This window comes from Linepithema humile, chromosome 1 (assembly GCF_040581485.1).
Source record: "Linepithema humile isolate Giens D197 chromosome 1, Lhum_UNIL_v1.0, whole genome shotgun sequence".
Lineage (NCBI taxonomy): Eukaryota > Metazoa > Arthropoda > Insecta > Hymenoptera > Formicidae > Linepithema > Linepithema humile.
Window position 1 is genome coordinate 32864298 of NC_090128.1, and position 19376 is coordinate 32883673.

Consider the following 19376-nt stretch of genomic DNA (forward strand, 5'->3'; position numbering starts at 1 on the left):
GGCGCGGGCGGCCAGAGAGGCTGCTTTATTATCGTACGGGGAGGTGTTCGCGGGAATAAACGCGCTCAAGTAACAGACGCGCGGCAATATCGCTCGCACGTCCCCGGATTTGAGAATGGACCGCCGTCGCGCTTGCCGCGAGTTATTTAAATAAAGCCCTTTGTCGGGCCGGGCCCGAGCCCATTACCGAAGTACCTTTATAGCCACGCGTGTACGCCGATATGCCGGATTACCGTTTCCCTTTTTTGTTCCTTTTGCGGCTTTCCTCCCTTCCTCGGCGACCGTGCAGACGCGTGCAAGCACGCGAAACTTGGTACCGGGTGCGTTTCGGCGCGTTTTTTTAAAAGCGACAAAATATAATTACCAGGAATTAAAGATTCACGAAATAATTTCCAAAATATTTAACACGTTCCATTTTTGTTTAATTAAATTTTTAAATAACTTGTCTTTTTTCGTAGAATGTAAGATAATTTTAAATCTAAATATCGAAAAAAATATTTAGATAAAAAGTATCTTTTAAATATTAAAAATAACTTACGACAGTTGGGAGTATTATTTTTACGACAACAAGTTAGAGGTGTCGAGTCTGGCGGGTGGTTTGCGGAATAAGATGGGTATCGTTCCTGGCAGTCGCGAAACGTACAGGATGTCAAGGGTCATCGCGTATTTCATCGCTTGTAAGTTACATACGAAACCGAATGCCCATTGCGTATTACGGATTTACGCGTGGTGCGTTGCTACTGCTGGAGTCCAAGTCAACCTTATGGACTGGCGCCACATCAGTCTACCCGCGTGATTGCGAAAACTTCATAAAGCAATCTCGTTTTAGCCGCGCTGTAAATATCCTTCAAGCCCTATAGGACTGCGTACAAGACGCGCGTGGAAATTCCGCTTCGTTGCTTAGACTTTAAGTTTTACTGACTATTCTCTGAAATTAAATGAAGGTGAATTATATGATGTGTACAGCAAACTGCAAAATCAGTAATCACGTTTTCAATCAAATAGTGAGCAGCACTAAATTTTTAGACATCATAAAATTTACATTTCTATCTTCTTAAAAAATTAAAAGTGTTATTTTAATAATTAATTCGGAAGCTCGATGTCTAAATTACAGCATCGACATGTGAGGTGGCTTCTACTTCAATCTCAAGGTCCCAAAGGAGATCCGAAGGACTTTCGAAAAGTCTCGATACTCCGCGTCGTACTCTCTCACGAAGCAGAGAGAATTCTCGCAGATGGTCAGAGTCGAGGGATCTATCGATCACGCGTTTCGCCGCGGCCAATACCTCGGATATTGTGGGTGTTCCTCGCGCGCGTCGGCAGGTCGAAGGGAAAGAAAAGAGGCGAAAAAGAGGGGGGCGTAGACGGAGGCGAGAGAAGCGCGTCCTATGCGTCGGGTGGACCCACTCGTGGGCCTGCTTGCAAACTATGCAGTCTCAGAAAAATATCGGGGCAGCGAGCGCGCCCGGGTATGAACATAATTCAGCTCGTTATACGCGGACGGATCTCTCTCCCCCTCTCCCCCCCCCCCCTCCCGCCCCTCGGCTGGCCCAACGAGCCTTATGGGCCTCGCATACGCCGTATGGGCCGTGTGGCCTATGCGAGGCGAGGGTCACAGGGGTCCCTCTGTTCCAATTTTGTGCCCAATAAGACTAATTTCCTCAAAGATGCCGCGCCACGGATGCCGGCCACCTCTGCGGCGAGAACTTATCGTCAAATTTTACGTAAATTATGTGATGCCGCGCATTACACCGTGCGGCAGTTTCCGTTGTAAAAACTCGCGTTTTCGAGACGCTCGGTCGTCACTTGACGATGCCGAAGTGAGCCGGATTCGCTCTCGCTCAATTATAGCGTTTCGGCAAATGCGTCTGCAAATTTATTTACTGTCGCGTCGTCACATTTACGCTTAACTTTGCGCTATTAACGAATTGAAGAAACATTTTAACATCTAAAAGACAATTGAATATGTAACGCGAATTAACGCTTTATGATGTTTATCTGATGATTAAAAATTTCTATATTAGTTTACATTCTGGAAAAATTCACTGGTTCTGAGATAGATCAGAATGTTATCTCGAGATAACTGTCAATTAAAGAAATCCACAAAATACCGCGTCCAATCGTTTATAAATGTTGAGAATCTAAACAATTTCGACGACATAATAAACGGTCATCCTATCAAACTTATTTATCGAGCATATCGATGCTCGTGGACGCGCGCTTTTCGGGCGCGCAGAGAGAACCATGGACCATTTTTCAATAATTTACCTCATCGTAGATAATGCGTCAACCACAGCAAACAGTGAACTCCGTATAATTTCTATCCGCTCGTGGAAAGCATTTAAAACGGCACGTCTTTCTTCCGCGGCGTTAAATACCGGGTGGTCGCGTCGACGGCAATGGCCCAGTTCTAAAGTTATGCAAAGGATGCATTCATCCGCTCAATAAGGTGATCAGGAAGATATTTGGGGCATTTGGTAGTCTAACGAGACGGAGGCAGCGGTTAAAAAAGACACGTAGACTCCTCGGGCTGAAACCACAGTTTTCGTAAATGTTTATTCCGTTGACACCGCGGGAGGGAAACACGAGGCTCACATTTTTCTCGATCACATAATATGCATAATTAACACGTTTTTCTTCCAGCTGTGTCCGAGAACGATCGTCATTCATTTTACCCTCCGCGACACTGAGTTTTCGTTCTGTTTCTCAAAAAACGCTGCTTTAATATATTCTTTATTATTATTAAAAATATTTTTGGATATAAATTATATAATACAGAAATTTTCTCGAATATTTCCGGTTAAAAGTTGTCTAGTAAATTAATTAAAAACCAATATGATTACAGTAGAATATATATTCGAAATATAAAATATGTAAATATGTACAATATAAAATATCTTTAAACACACGTACACGTTTCTGATTGTCCATCAAAGAATCATTTTGCGCCGTTTTAAATATCTCTATAAACCAACATTGTGCTTCTCATTGAAATATATTCAATTGAAACGTATGCCTTCGTGCCGTGTAGTTTACGTCACGATCTCTAACTTGAATCCTACGCTATAGTCAATCATCGGGCAGATGAATATTCATCCTCGTCGTCCGCGCCGGCACCTCTCATTGAAACTTCAGACGGCTAATAAGATTCCAATTCAATTACCGGGAAGAAATGACTCGAGGTCATCGATCGTCCACCTACGAATTCGAGCGTAGAATGTAAAACAATTTCGGGTCGTCCCTTTGATGGGGCCCCGGACCCCTTTCTTTCCCCGGCTCGACGTGCTCCGACGCGTTTTCTGTCGAGTCCCGTAGCCGCGCACGAATTTCTATTAAAAGCGGCAATTAGTCTAAGTCCCGATAAATCTTGATGAGTGATACGCCGACATCAGTCTCGTTGTCAAAGACGCCCGCGGCGCGGCCCTCACCGATTACCAACACAGGCGTGGACGGGGGCGCGCAGAGCCCGGCGCACACAACGCGGACGCGAACGTGTTGTACATACGACGGCGGGAGACAGGATGGACGAATTTCTTCGGACTTTTCGGCTGACGTCGGAGTGCGAGGCCCGTTGTTATGTTAAACTAGGTGTGAGAAAGCCGGTACCGCGCGACGCGCGGTGACCCATTAGAATTTTTAATGCGCGGCCGTTTTAGTGGGCGCTGCCCTCGGAAATCGAGAACTGCAGCGGGAACGCAGCCGCCACGAGGAGCTCCTAAATGCTCTCCGGTCTCTCCCCTCCTCTCCCGCTGGTCGCTTCCTCTTCATCTTCCTGTCTTCTCTTCTTTTCTCCCTTTTCTTTCTTCCTTTCTTTTTTTTTTTCTTTGTTATTTCGGCCGAGTCTTAAATGCCCGGGCCTTTCCCTCGACCGTCTCTCGCTCGCCGCGAGCATGCGAGGAAACGTCGAGGGCTCTTACGAGAGCGAGCTGCGTTTCGTGATTACGCGGCTACAGGTGTTTCTCGGATGTCTAATCGCGCTCGCGCGCGGAAGCGGAATCGTTTTATTTCACGGTTTAACTGCTAAGTGATCTAACTCCGCGATCGACTCGTACGGCCGCGGAGCTCAAAAGAACATTCCTTATCCGCGTGGTAACTCGCGCTTTCTCTCGCGTGAACTCAGCGCAAAAACGGATTACAGTGTGTAGGATAAAAATATGAATGCAATGTCTGTTGTAATATCGACTCTTGATCAATCTTACGTTTTGAGAAATATACGATGCGTTTCTACTCACGGTTTCCGATAGCAGCGGTAATTTTGGAATGCGTGCAACGGATGGAGATTAAAATTCATACTTCTATGATTTTTATTCAGCTAAGCATTTAAGAATTCGGATTTGATGCAAAAAATTAAAAACTTAAGATTTCTAACTAAAAAAAGTAAGAAAAAAGAAGCTTGCCCTCTACGATTTTATATAGATAATAAAAGGTTTTAAAATTTTGTTATTTTCTGTAAAATAATTGTTAACTTACTTCATTTTTTTATTGGTTAGTTTCCTCTGATCGGAAGAATTGAAGAAAAAGGATAAAGAACAAGCGTTGCTGCTGCGGCAGCAAATTCGATTTTAGGCGAGACATCGATCGCGACAAAACCTGTCCGGCGTTCAACGAAGGGTCAAAGTCCTGTCGGATTCGAGATCCTCAGAAGACCTCGAAATCGACTAATCGATTTCCTCCGCGTTACAGCGTGCTACCTGACAGTTTGCCTGTTTCAATCACGATTCTTCTCTGCGTGCGACCTTGTCGTGGAAGAGCAATCGAGTCAAAAACTTTCTTCAGGTCCGATGACCATCAGGTCCCAACGGGCACTTGACCGCGGTTCACGGACGATTTACCGGTTCCTAGACAATGCCCGAAAAAATACATCGGCGCGGAAATATTGAGACCAGTATTGTCTACGCTCGCCCGAAAGGCGCACGGAACGAAAGCGACTTCGTAACACCTCTTTCTCCGCAATGACACGCTGTTCTGTCTGCTAATTGCCGAACAAACGTATTTTTCCGGATCCCTGTCAGTAGCACACGTCCGAAAGTTAAAGTCGTTGTTAATGTTGTTGCAGGATGAATTGACAAAGGAAACGGTGGATTTAAACGCTGAAAGTAGCATGTTACATAGATCATCTAGTGTGAAACTACATGGGTGCGATTGATGTAAAACGTTTTCTTTTATTATATTTCCGAAATTTCATACTAAATAAGGTAACGTATTTCTTTGATAGTTAAAATGGAGTATAATGGCAATAGTTCCAGTTCTAAAATATTTTGAGTGCCTTGAGTGGAGCATTACGAACGTAAGTATTGAATTTTTAAATCCGAAGAACTTACCGAGACATTCCTGTGTTTCTATGATCTTGTGCCGATCTTACAAATTTTCAGTTTAAAGTTAATTTTTCCTTAGTATATTTCCTTAGTATATCCTTAGTTAATTTTCCTTAGTAAAATTGTCACTATTTATCACAACTTTTCAATATCACACACTCATATCTTTGCAAATCATTTTTAAATAAAAAATCTATTAAAATAAGATTTACTTAAAAATAATGTTTACTACGTTACCTATTTTCCTTCTAATATTTAATTCATAAAAAGCTTCTTTTTCAATCTTATATTTCGGAAACTATTTTTGCCTTTAAATATTTTTGCTAAGGAAAAATTTATTCCAAATTTATTTGAGAATGTCTTACCAAAATTAAGGTCGTGAGTTATGGAATACCTGAAATAACTAAATTTAAAACGCTATTATATATATATATTGTACAGTATTGTGTTGAGAACTATAGAAGAGAATTTTTTGTCGCAACAGTTTGATTTTTTGTGATAGCTCGGAAGCACGATTAACTGCAATAGCAGGCACACTCCCCCGCAGAGTAAAATCATCTTAGTTTCGTCACGGCATGCCTTCACTAAATCTATCTTTTAGACCTGTTGAAACGACGCAATATAATATTTAACGTCTATTGTAAAACTACTTCGAAAATACTCCCTGAATTTGAGCCTTCTCTTTGTATAGATTTCTTTATTCTACGAATTGTGATATAAATCACGATTCTTATTGCAAGTTTATTGCTTCTAGTTAAATTTTTATTTTTATTTTAAATTTTTATTTTAAAAATTTGAATCTAATATTGCAAAATTCTTCATTTTTTATAGTTAATAATTACTCTTAAAATCAAGAAAGCTAATGAGTAATTTATGATACATTTTGTTTTTCTACAATCTTATCAAGCGTTGAACATTTCGTCAGAATTGTATATTCTCAAGTTATTTTTCTACAATATTAATTAACGTTATCCACATGTGTAGATATTAACTCCGTAATCAATTCTTAAACTTATTCGAGATAATTTTCGCAAATTACATCGCTATAATCAGCCGTAAATCTCCGGCAAGTCGGTCCCTCGGTCGACGAAATTTGGCGCACAATATTTGCAGCCACCTACGGCGGGGTTTATATATCCCTGACTTTCAGCTCGTCGCAGCGACAAATACTTCAAGAGTTTTTCAGGAGGAAGCTCGTGACAGTCCCGCGGGACCCCCCAGCGCTCTCGATGGGCCTCGGGGTTTGGCTACTGTGCGAGGAGATTTACAAGCGGGTACATGGACGCGTTTATGGTGCCCTATATACCCTTCGTAAAAATTTATATCGGGCCCATCACGCGTTCATTATGATCTTACTCTCGGGACAGTGACAGTCGTAAATATTCCGTCGTTTTGGCCGAACGCGGCCGACGGCAAATACTTCCGACAGGAAATATCCGGATAATTAGAAAAAAAACTCTCGCAATACCAAAAAACAATTGTCAATTAATATCCTTAATACAATATTTTTCTTACTGGTATCCCCAGTGGACTTGCTTCCATTCACTGCTCATCCTGTCATAATTCATCTCTCTTGGAGGATGTATCTTGGTCGTTATGAGAGATGATGAAGTTGCTCGTACCATCTGCATATATTTGTGCTTACAATTATTGGACATTATCAGGCAAGTTATTGAAATTAGAAAGAGTTGAATTTGAATAGGAAATATATAAACATCGCATGCGAAACTAAGAAAAGTGACTTGATTAATTATGTTGTTCTTTATTATTAAATTTATTATTACAAAAAAAAATGTTCCCTTGTCTTATTTAAATAGCGTTCATTTAGATCCTAAGGCTCAAGGACTTAAGTAGATACGTGAGAGACGGCGACGACATTCCACTGAAAAATCACTTAACGACCAGCAATCACTTCGCCCGTCGCACTATCGTCTCTGGTAGCGTACACATATCAGTAGCGGTGGGTACACGCGATGCAAACCACCTCGACGGTATAACACGGGGACACGTTCTGTGGGCGGCCCCGTGGGCAGAGCCGCCCATTGTACGGAATACGTTTGCCAACCACGTGGCAGGGCGTAGCCAACGGTGGTACCCTGCTTGGTATTATGAGTCCCATCTCGGGACCACGAGAACCCCCCTCTGCCTACCCTCCGTCTCCGTCGAACTGGGAGAGAGCCCCCCTCGGATCGCTCTCTCTCTCGAGGGAGAGACACCCGGTACCCCAGCTGACACGTTATTGCCGCGGTACCCCTCGCAACGAAAGCAACGCGTGCTTGTCGATTCGTTTTCTTGTTGTTTCTCGGCTCAGAATTGTCGCCCCCGTCCACGAACGCAACGTTCTCAAACTGCGGCGACTTCACGCGCCGGCGTCGCCTTAGCCCCTCGTAACGCGTTTTCTTCCCGCCGTCACCGCTACCTCTTTTCTCCCTCGCTTTGCCTTTTTTTTCCCTTCTTCATCATCCTCGCGCGGTCACGTCTACGCACGACCATAGCGCGTTTTTCCCGCTGGATGCTGGACGAAGAGTCTTTTCCTTCTGGAGCGAATGCAAGGGACGCGCGTTTCCTAACTCCAGTGTGTGTGAGAGTGTCAGTCGGATAACGCAACAAGGACCACTCGCCGGCATGGATGTCACCGGCGGAATGAGGCCTATTTTCGGTGGATATCCGTTCCAAGGTTAGTTTGCGTCTCGCATGCTCCAAATTATTTTGCAAAAAAAAATAACTGTTAAATTGAAAGAAAAATTACCCAGGGAGAACAATAGATCTAAGAAACGTCTAATAGACGTCTATAGACATCTAATAGACGTCTAATAGACGTCTATAGACGTCTATTAGACGTTTCTTAGACCTGTTGTTCTCCCTGGGTAGATTCTAAAATTTGACAAAATAATGAGGTGACGAGCTTATCTAATGTTTTTTTTGTTTCAACATTTTATTAGATGACAGTAATATGCTTAAAAAGACAACATAACAGAATTTTTCAGTAGTCAATTTTAAGAAGATTTCTAATTTAGCTCTGTCAAAAAGGAATATTTTTTCATGAAAAAGGTAGAGCTTTGAATATGATGAATATTGAATATTTTATCATTTCAAAAGATTTTTTAAAAACTGGAAAGAAGTGAGAGTTTTTAAAAGGTTAAAGTGAGAATACTGCTGTATAGATTATAAGTTTTTTATATAAATTAATTAGACATTACGACAAATTATAATCGCGCTGCTCAAATACAATTCTTAATGATAATAATGCATAAGTATTCTAATGAAAAACAGATTTGCGATTTGCATTTCTTAATTGCGATTCGCAGATCTTATCTGAGCTCGCGCAGTCTCAGACGGCGCGCGCGCGCGCGATAATAACAGTGCGCGTAAAAGGGTGCATTTGCGTCGAATTACGCTGACGTTAATCGTCGCATTTGAAAATCCCATTAGCGCGATTAAATAATTTACGCAACGCCGCGGTAACAATGCGGGCGCTTAATCGTCACGTTCGCGCTCGGTTATTAAGACGATAATTAAATTCAGTCACGATCACCATTAACACACATTCGATCGATTACACACCGCCGTGCGATTTTGATAAATCAATCCTGTCCAAAGCGAACGACTCCGTCGTAAATTAAATGGTAACGCGCGTTGGCCGTGCCTGGCCACATATTAAACATTCTCCTTCGTCGCGTTTTAATTGATATTCATCTTTAACACAAGAGCGCTTCGAAATTGAATAAGACAAACTACTTTCGATATTATCGTGCTGGACGCGGATATTTAATAATAAGCGTGACATAATTTTCTCTTGAGTACATTATGCAGAGTATTGCAGTAATAGGTATCAAGAATTGTATCGTCAGAACAATATATTTCACTCGTATAAGTAGTTATTTAACAGACAGTTCATGAAATAACGATAGACTAATGCATACATTGTGATTGACAGCCATTGCTTTTGCTTGCATTAAAAATTTTTGAATTATTTATGACTTCATAAATGAAAAATTGGATGTTTAAATTGGAAACATTATTAAAAATAATCAAAAGTAAATGTCAAAACCTTATAATAATATATATTATAGTTAATTATAATTTGTATTGTGAGATTATTGATTGAGTAAAGATAATCCAAATATTAATTTTTTTAATAATCTTATTTATTAATTTTTTTTGCCGTGAAATGGATGTTATATATCTATTAGAGGGTGTTTTATATTTATAAAAACTGTAGTTACAGAATAAACATTAATTTCGGTGTACCGAAGAACACACGAGAGAGGCAGAAATCTCAAGTGAACATTCCGACAAACAGGCGGTCCTGGTTAGCGTGACGAAAGCGACGATTACCATCGCTAATATGCACGCGTGCGGTCAAAAACTAGCTCGGATCCCGAAAAGGACCCCGGCCGATTGAAAATTATGACGATCGTTTCGTGACAATGAGACGCCGTCGTTCCGAGCGTGCGCGCTTTAAGACGATTATTATAATTACTCGTCTCCGTTGTGTACTCGGAGCGTCCGTAATGCGTAAACATAGTAATTACGCGTGCGGGCATCTCGCGCGGCGCACTTACCCGGGGGGCTTACTGATGATACGGCAGCTAATGTCACGTACGGAAGGGTGGCTAATTCGACTAACGATCCGACTTTATACTCGTTAGTGATGGAAATGGCCGCGGTACACGCCTCCTTGCCGCATATAACTTCTTCAATTTTACGGCTGTTAGCCGTGTTTTTGGTATCCTCGTGTGAGAGAATGCACCGCCGTCCTGTTATTTGATTTCATGTTTGCGCCCAAGTCCGATTCCGCCGTTAATTTCAAGCTCAATCACCGCAATTGCACTTACCGAGCATCTCTTCAAATTGTTTTTCTTTCCCTTCCTTCATTGCGTTTTTCCAACGAGAACGAGTTACGATTATTATTTGCAGAGTATTTCCGCGATTTGTACCAAGAAACTACAAATTTTTATTGCAGCGCAGAAACTGATAGGTATTATTTTTCTAATAACTGATTGTACTTTCAAATTTTTTTAACATTGTCATTAAAAAATAAAGCTGCAAAAAGTATACTTTGATAGTCAAAATAGCGATGTATTACATATAAAGTAATTTTTAAGTCAAAAAATTTATTTGTATTTATATTCTGCAGTTCACATTTATTGTTCTGAATAATCCTTGGATTTTATTAATTTTTCGTAAAACTCTTACGTCTATTAATTTATGTCTTACAGGACAAGGGCGGATGAATCAGCTAGGAGGAGTCTTTATTAACGGGCGACCTCTCCCCAATCATATCCGTTTGAAAATCGTAGAAATGGCCGCCGCAGGAGTTCGTCCTTGCGTTATTTCCAGGCAACTTCGTGTCTCTCACGGTTGTGTCTCGAAAATCCTTAATCGATACCAAGAAACTGGATCTATCCGTCCGGGCGTGATTGGTGGTAGTAAACCGCGAGTGGCCACGCCGGAAGTCGAGGGGAGGATCGAGGAATTAAAGAGAGACAATCCGGGAATATTTTCTTGGGAAATCCGTGACAAACTCATGAAGGTGAGTATTGAAAATCACTTGCATATTATTATTTTATAATTATAAGTTATAATTTTATAATTATATAATAAAACATTTTAAAAAAAGAGTAATATATAATAAGATTCTCAAACTAATAAAACAACAACGAAAACCTAAGCAATAATATTAATTACTGTAGACTGTAAATGTAAATCGTTAAAAAATGTTGGATTTTGTGATTTATCTGTTTTGCAAGAAATAAATTAATAACAACTGTATGAAATATTAATAAAATCCGAGGATTATTTCAGAATTGTAAATTCAAAATATAAATTAAAATAATATTGATTAATGAAAAATTTATAACAATTATAACATAAAAATAATATAAAAACCACTAATAGAGAGAAAGAGAGCACATCGAGAAATTTATTGTTATAAAAAGATATAAAAACAGTATCTGTGTCTTTGACACTTGCATCGAATCGCATTTTCCAGCTACGATTCATTATTCCGGTCACGCGGGCATTTTTCCATCCGCGAAAATCCCGCGAGCGATCGGGCTCGACCCATCGATCGAAGGTGGACGTTTTCTGCGCGGTTACTCGTGTCTCTATCTCTCTCGGGGATCATACTCACTCAATGGGGGCTTTTTAATCTTGTGTACGAGCAGCGGGGTACGTGAGTGGCCTGAGGCGACTCGCGTGTCCTTTAATACATTACTGACCGCCGTCTACACCCACGCCTCATTGGCGTAACACCTCCGCGTCTTGAATTTCGAGTATGCAAATGCAATTTTTTCGTAAATAATCTCTTCCGCGTTGCGTCTCCAATCCCGATGTATCGTTCGATGCTTTTTCCGATTAAAAAAAATCACTGTTGAAAGTGTACGAGGAAGATATGATCGTTGAGAGAAGAGATTAATTACCCGCGTCGTCGAGATACTAAGTTTGAGAACATATTTAATTATATGTTACTGCGATGTCGTACAAATTATATGTATGGAAAAAATGTAAAAATCAAAAAGAGATATCAACAGCATCTTTAGTAGCATGGTATATGAAAAAAAAAAATGATTCTGTGAGCAAGACAATAATTATGAAGTTATATTTAAAAATATATTCATCGCCTCGAAACTGGTTAAAGTTTAGAAATTGTGTTTGTCAGAAATAAAAGAAGTTCAGGAATTATTAGCAAATTAAATCAGCTTTAATTTAATCCGGTGGCTTCATCACGAGCGGCGTGGAATTCTAATTCATGTCCAGACTCGTTTTCTTTTTATTTGCGATCACGTTGATCGTCGACGCGGTAGCACTCCTCTCTCGAAGCAACAAAAGTCAAGTATCGGATCTCGGGGCACTCGAGTATCTTTACGTGTCTCCGCGATAAGATCGACGGCGGTTCTCAAACCGAAACCGTGCGAAATCCCGACGGGGTGAGGCAAGAGGAAACTTTTGCCCTCCTTCGACGATGGAACGCCTTCCTCTCGCCGAGGGCGATTTCCTCGATAGAGAGATAAATCTTATCCGAAAGAAACATCGCGCGCAACGACCGCGAGAGCGACAATAAGGAGAAAATGTATCAATCGAAGGGCGACGAGTCTGCCGAAAAATACAGGGCAGAGGTGATAAAATAAACCAGCAAAAGCTAGGACGGAAGAAAGCAAGACGCGAGTGAAGAAATAATCGCAAGAGCGTCGGGGAACGGAATAAAGACGCGAGAAAGAGAGAGTGATAGGAATATGCAAACGAAAACGAGAGAGAAACTTTGTCGGCGGAGAACACACGAGGGAGAAATTAGGGGAACGCGAGTGAGCGGCGAGAAAGTTCGAGAGGAAAAGCGGGCGAGGAGAAAAGCGGAGCCGAGCGAAGCAGCGGAGAGGAGCATCGAGAGTGACTGCGATCGCATGCGAGGAGAAACAGCGAGCGCCAAAAACACCGTTTGAAGAAAGGGGGACCGGCGCGGCGGACTCCGAACCGAGACGGCCGAGCTGACCGAGAGGTGAGCCTTCTCTCGGACGAGAAAAGGACGAGAAACGGTTTCGAGACCACGTACGCCGCTGCAAGTCGGCGGAGGCAGGCCGGTCGTGGCCGGCATTAATACGGCATTTAATGTTGGAAGGGGGCGTTCCTGGGACCCCGAGGCCCGCAGGGCGCCTCTCTCCTCGTCGCACCCGAGGCGCGGCGTGCCCACGTCGGTGCCCCGCGTCCGTCGTCTCTCTCTTTCCTGTCATCGCCCCGGACCCGGACGCCTCGGCCACCACCGGCAGAAGGATCGTTATTGTTTCTGAGATCGGCGATCCGCCGAGATAGCGATCGACACCGACGACCCCCTTTTGTTTTTTTTTCCTCCCTCATCTCTCTCTCTCTCTCTCTCTCTCTCTCTCTCTCTCTCTTTCTCTCTCTGTCTTCCAAGCTGCCGCTCTCTTCTTCGTGCTTCCACCCGCTCTTCCTCCTTTTAAATCTTCGGCAAAGGCAAAAGGCAAGTTCTTTCACCTTGGCTCGCGGGATAATGCTCACTCGATGCTCTTACCGCTGACTTTCTTTATTTATCCCGTCGTGCTCTTTAGCGAATCGCACGTTCGTTGCACGCACTCGATCTCCGCCGCCGTCCTGTCTCGATCGCGCCGCTGATAAACGCTGATCGGTATCGGCGCGTGCGTACGTGCGGAGATTTTCGCGGCTTCGCGGCGAGACGGTGCCGGTAGGTGTGGCGACGGGCGCGAAATTTCCTTGATACTCGATACGGAATTACGAAGATATGAAGAAATCTTTGTAACACTATAACGAGCTCACGATCTGTATCTAACATCTCGTCCAATCTACATCAGTTATGGACTCGATTTGAATAATCTTCATCGTGATATTGAAGTTATATATAAACCACATATGAAACATAATATTTTTATATGAATGACGTAAGTCGTTCGAGTTTTAAAGCATTGTAAATTGTAATGAAATTCGATATTAGTATAAGGTTTATGAAACGTTGTTTGTGCGAATTACGCTTTACAGCTCTAATAAGCTTCAATGATTAAAAACTTACAATAAAATTCGAGATTAAAATTTATTTATAACATTATGTAATAGAAAATATTTGAAGAATTGGAACACAACATACAAAATACATATCATTGCTGTATATTGTATTTCAAATTCTAAAATTTCACCTCAAATGCTGTCGCAAATTATAGATCTAAAGTGAACTTTATATACACTCATTTTTTGTATAATATTAAAAAGCTACTTTTCTTGAGTTAAACTTTTTATTTTTTGTTTAGTAGGATTTAAAAAATTGAATTTACATGCCATCGTCGCAATAAGTGATTTCTATGCAGCAGTTTATTTTTTTCATGTGCGAAGTCGTTATGTAAAAAACGATCGTACAGACATTGAGTACTTTATATTTGACCGCTATTATCTCGTATGATATGCTGTGGTATTAGGATAGCTCACTTTGCGGCGAGCATCCATCACTAACCATTAACCCCGTTGAAACCGTAATTATTATGAAGAAGTTAATGGTTCAACGGAAATCCTGTCAGTGATCTTGCGACGCTTTCGTCTCTCGTAACAGTCACTCACGACTACACCGCAAGAACCCCAAAACTATTGTAATTAAGGAAGAATCGCGCTTTCACATAATCAGGATAACGGATTCGCGAGCGATTGTTCACCAAATTAAAAATTTCTTTCCGTTTTTTGAGATACGATAATTAAAAACGGGCTAACAATTGTGCAGATATTCATCTGTTCACCAAGTTTTGTCTTTGCACGTCTTAAATACAATAATAAATAGAACTTCTTCATTTATATGATTTCTTGAATAAGCAATTCATTTATCAAAGAGTCAGAATCATCGCTGTTACGTCATCCGCACTAATTACGTAATGAAACCTGATCGCGTCACGTCGGCGCTGAAAGGCTGCTTTCGATTTCCACGACGATTTCGTCGTCGAGCACCGGCTCAACCTGGATTCGCGAGCGTATTCTAGCCTGGTGAACGCGTGTAACGGTGTCGGGGCACAATATGCAATAACGCTGAATCTCTCGGCGGCGCAAATGTGTATGCCGACACGAAAATAATCGCGCCAAATTGCAGTGCGGTAGCCTGCAGTTGCAAATGCCACACGCGGGTCGGACGGCGCACGTAACTCCTATGATCGATCAATCCGCATTCACCGGTTTCTAGAGACGAAGAGGCAAGCGCTCGCTCGAGACGGAAACGCGCGAAGATTTGCGTAAACCTAGCAATTTCTGCCTGGGAAATTGCGCGCGTTTTTATGTGACTTGAATTAATGCGGAAACAAAAGGCGAATGCGATGGCTGGATACGATAGAACTGTTTTTTTTTTATCATTATTATTATTATAATATAATCTTGCATAATATATTTTATACTGAAAAATTTCTTGCAAAAATTCGCTTGTTGTAGCAACATTACATACAATTTTAATCATTTTATTCTACTTCCAGTTTGTATTTCTAGAAAGAAATTGATCGATGGTAATAAGTTACAAATATTTTTGATAATAATAGAAAAAAATTGTATTATTTGTTCGTCATTTTAATGAAGAACGTTGGTTTGTATGCAGGAAGGTTTTTCAGATCCGCCAAGCGTCAGCTCTATCAGCAGACTTCTTCGGGGCGGACGACCAGCGGACGACGGGAAGAAGGATTACACCATCAATGGCATCTTAGGCGGCGGTAAGTCTAAACTCTTCTTCTTCGTATTCTCAGTCGTATTAGGAACACATTACGATTTGTATGATTTTTTTTGCGCAATAAATCCCAAACGATAAATCGATATCGGTTCTCATTCGGTCCGAATATCTCTCGCGCACGCTCGATGTTTATCGCTTGCGAAAACAAAACGAGCAAGCGCGCCACGAGAGCCGCGTAAAGTTCTCGTCGGACAGTCAGAAGGGTTAATTACCCTTTTAGGCTGTCAGCAGCGGAGAAAGAAGTCCGCGCAGCGAGTCCGATAGCAAAGCGCGCCGCGCCGCGCCGGCACGGCCGGCGCGATATCGCGCGAGAAATATGGAACGCAGGAAGAAGATGAAAAAAAGAAGTCTGCGCGATCCATCGTCTCGAGAGGCATCAAGAGCTTTTAACCTCCGCCTGGATCTGTGGACCCAGTTTGACGTACGCGGGCGTATGCGTGCACCGGAGTCTTAAGCACCTCCGCCTCATGTTCGCGCTGTTAGAAACCAAGTTGGTCCGAATGTGCTCAGCATCGGGAACCGGTCGGGATTTAATCTCCGGTGGGCGTGAGCGGGATTAGCCCGGGTTGCCCACACGACAACCCGACAAACGGATTACAGAAGTGTCAATATCTCGCGGGAGAGACGCGGCATATTATCCCGCTTCTTTCGTCCCGCATCATCGTCTTCCTCCTTCCGAGATCTCTGAGACGATTTCGTTATATGATGTCTCCGATTATGCGAAGGCACCGGCAGTATTTCTGTAATATCTTTGGAGATGCACAAAGTGTATCAGAAATAGTATAGATTTTTTCAACCGATCAATAAATTCTTAAACAAATTGAATCAAGTAATATCAAAAAATGCATTATTAGATTTTTTCTTGAAATAAAAAATTTTTTAATCTATAATCTACAGTTTATAATTAATTTATAAATAAAGAAACTTGTTATTGCAATAATATGCATAATTTCTATTGAGTGTCAGAATCACTGATAAATCTATTGGTTTAAACTTGTTAAAAATTGTATTGTATATTATGTGTTTTACAACCCTATTAATTTTTTAAATTATATAGTTTGATGACTAAAAAATTTTTAATTGGTACACTTTAAAGAAATAAATAATTTTGTGATCTCATATTTTTATTATAATGGGAGATTACTTTCAGAATTATTGAATACGTTACGAGAGATTTATTTTATTTTACGTTTATCAATGTATCAAGCATAAACAATATAAAGAACTAATTATTATAAAAACATTTAATACTTATAAAATCTTTAAAATCCGAAGATAATAAACAGTTGATCCTATAATTATGTGCTATAATTATAGTAACGAATAAATAAACTCATTAGATCGCCTGATCAGGGTTATAAATGCCTTCGATTCTTTTCAATCCAGATTCCCATCTCGTTTTGATGGAACAACTCAAGTCTTAAGTCTGGCTATTCGTATGTACGTTGTGTTACGAAGCTGGAATCTGTTTTCGTGATTGATACAGGTAGACACGGAGGAATTAGCGGTACAGGTGTCCTAAAGTCTTAAAAAGTCAGCCCGGCGTGGATGCTGCCGGGGTCGAGAAAAGATCCTTCGATCGCAGTCCGTCGAGAATGTCGAGGAAAGAGTCGAGAGCCAAGAGGCAAGAGCGGGCCTCAAGGCCCAGGGGCTTCGTGAGGGTCCCGCGGAGATCAAACGGGCCGCCTGCCACACGTCGGCAGTGGTGCTCATTTGCGACTCCTCGTCGTCTGCGACGAGCGATTCTTTAATTAATCTAATCGGGAGAATTGGTTTTATGATTTGCGCGCGCGTGGCGCGTGATTTTTCGCGCGAACGACGTTTTACAAGCGATTTGAACCTGAGAAGAGAACTGAGCTACACTAACAGGACAGCAATAAGAAAATATCATCGCATGGTATAATCATAAATAACCAGAAGCTTGATAAATTTTGGAAAATAATAATTAAGGTCTTCGAATCAGGCGTGAATTTTTTTCATCAATTAGAAGGCGCCTGTAAAAAAACGTTACCGCAAACGTTGGGGAAACCGCGAAACCGTCAATTACAGATGCGTATCGCTTTCGGCACGGTTAATTATGCACGACTTGCCAATATGTAACTACCGCACGCGCTTCATAATCTTTTCTCCAAAATTACGACGATAGAAATCTCGTCCGCTTGTCCTCGTTCAGCTTTCGTCCTTGCACGCCTTCGATTCGCGCAAAAATGAATAATTATTTAACGAGCGGGTACGCATTTGGTTTCATTTACACCGCCGTTTATTCGTCATTAACCGCTTTCGCGGCCAGTAAAATTGATTAACGCCGATCGACCGAATTAAAGCGTCGGCAATATAATTTGTACGCGCCGCTCATTGCAAATTTCGAGACAAAGCGGCGTCGTCGTTCACACGCCGTGGAAATAAACGCCGAAATGAACCATACGGCTTTACGACTTCCTGCCATTTATAATCAAACCAGAAGAAACACTTAAACTGCTATTGAAATCTCGCGAGTTATAAAGCGGATACTTTCTGCGGAAATTCATTAACTAGAGATTCGTAACAGAGATTTATTGTGAAAGTATATGAAAAAAGGAGATTTTTATATATTTTAATGTGATTACTAACCATTAATATCATCATATTAATTTTAATATAATAAAAATCTGTAATATTAATAAAACCGCAAAGATTGGTTCCACCATTCTGCGCTCACTAGCATAAATCACCGACAATTCTAATGAAAATCTTGACCCCTAATTGCAGTTGTCTGCGATGCGAGGCACTTGGCTGCTTCTGATTTACTTCATCGCGCTTTCCGTGAGCAGATAAGGGAGACTTACTACCGCGTGCGGCGCCGCGTGCGGCGGAATAACTTACGGATGAGTTTACTCGCTCGCGTGGAATAGGAAGCGAGGGTAATCGTGATAGGGAGCACCTCTGGACGGATATACTCGTACTATGGCGGAGGTGTCGGTCCGGGTATAGGTGTCGGCAGGCGAGCAGGAATGACACGTAGCCTGTGGCTTTCTTATTCCTTCTTATTCCGTTCCTTTGGCTTCGACCGCCGACGAGGGATTAGCCTAATGGGTCCTGCCCATCCCCTCCCCGCACCACCTCTTCCCATTCTCTCTCTCACTCTCTGTCTGCCTTTCTCGCTGCACCGCTACACGTGTATAATATGTATATCCATCCTGATCCTTCTCTCGCGCCTCCTTTTCTCTCCTGGCCTCCCCGACACGATCGGACGGAGAGAATATCCGCGCGATGAACAACGCCGCTAAGTGATTCACAATCAGGTTTATTGATTGTATCGACGATCGACGATCGCTCTCATCGGGAATGCGCCGCCGACGCGCTCTCCGGATACTGTTTTTAATATTTAAGCACACCTCAACGCACACGCCGCGCGAGATACCTTTTCTTACGCGCTGCCGATCCGCTTGCATGATTCGCAATCAAATTTGCAGATTGCATCGCGCCTGATCGGCGATTCGGCATTGTTCGGCCGTCGCGAGTTGCTCAGCGCGCTATTATCGAGCCGCGCGCGAAGAGTCAATAAGATCTCCCGAAGCGCTGCGTGATAATATCGGGATGGACTCTTAATAAGCTAAAAACGGTGATTTGCATGATTTGCACTGGTTGCTTTGCTCCACTTTGTGCCTAATCGGAATCAATCATTTCGATGACGAGAGAAGAAAATTAATATATTATATTTTACATAAAATTTTAAAATCTAAAAAAAGAAACATTTATATAAAATTTGAATTATATTATTTCATCAAAATAATATTCGCGATGTTACATTGGTCTGTAGAAAAAAATCTTCTGCAGAGACAGGATTCGTTATCCATTCCTTT

General features: G+C 41.8%; 1 protein-coding gene across 1 annotated transcript; it reads left to right on the top strand.

The window, feature by feature from the left end:
- Positions 1-7152: 7152 nt before the first annotated feature.
- LOC136997150 (protein gooseberry-neuro-like) lies at positions 7153-16588 on the top strand. The gene is made up of 3 exons (XM_067347577.1): positions 7153-7992; positions 10538-10851; positions 15406-16588. The coding sequence occupies exons 1-3, from the start codon at positions 7941-7943 to the stop codon at positions 15610-15612; spliced, it is 573 nt and encodes a 190-aa protein (XP_067203678.1). The 5' UTR covers positions 7153-7940; the 3' UTR covers positions 15613-16588.
- The last annotated feature ends 2788 nt before the right edge of the window (positions 16589-19376 follow it).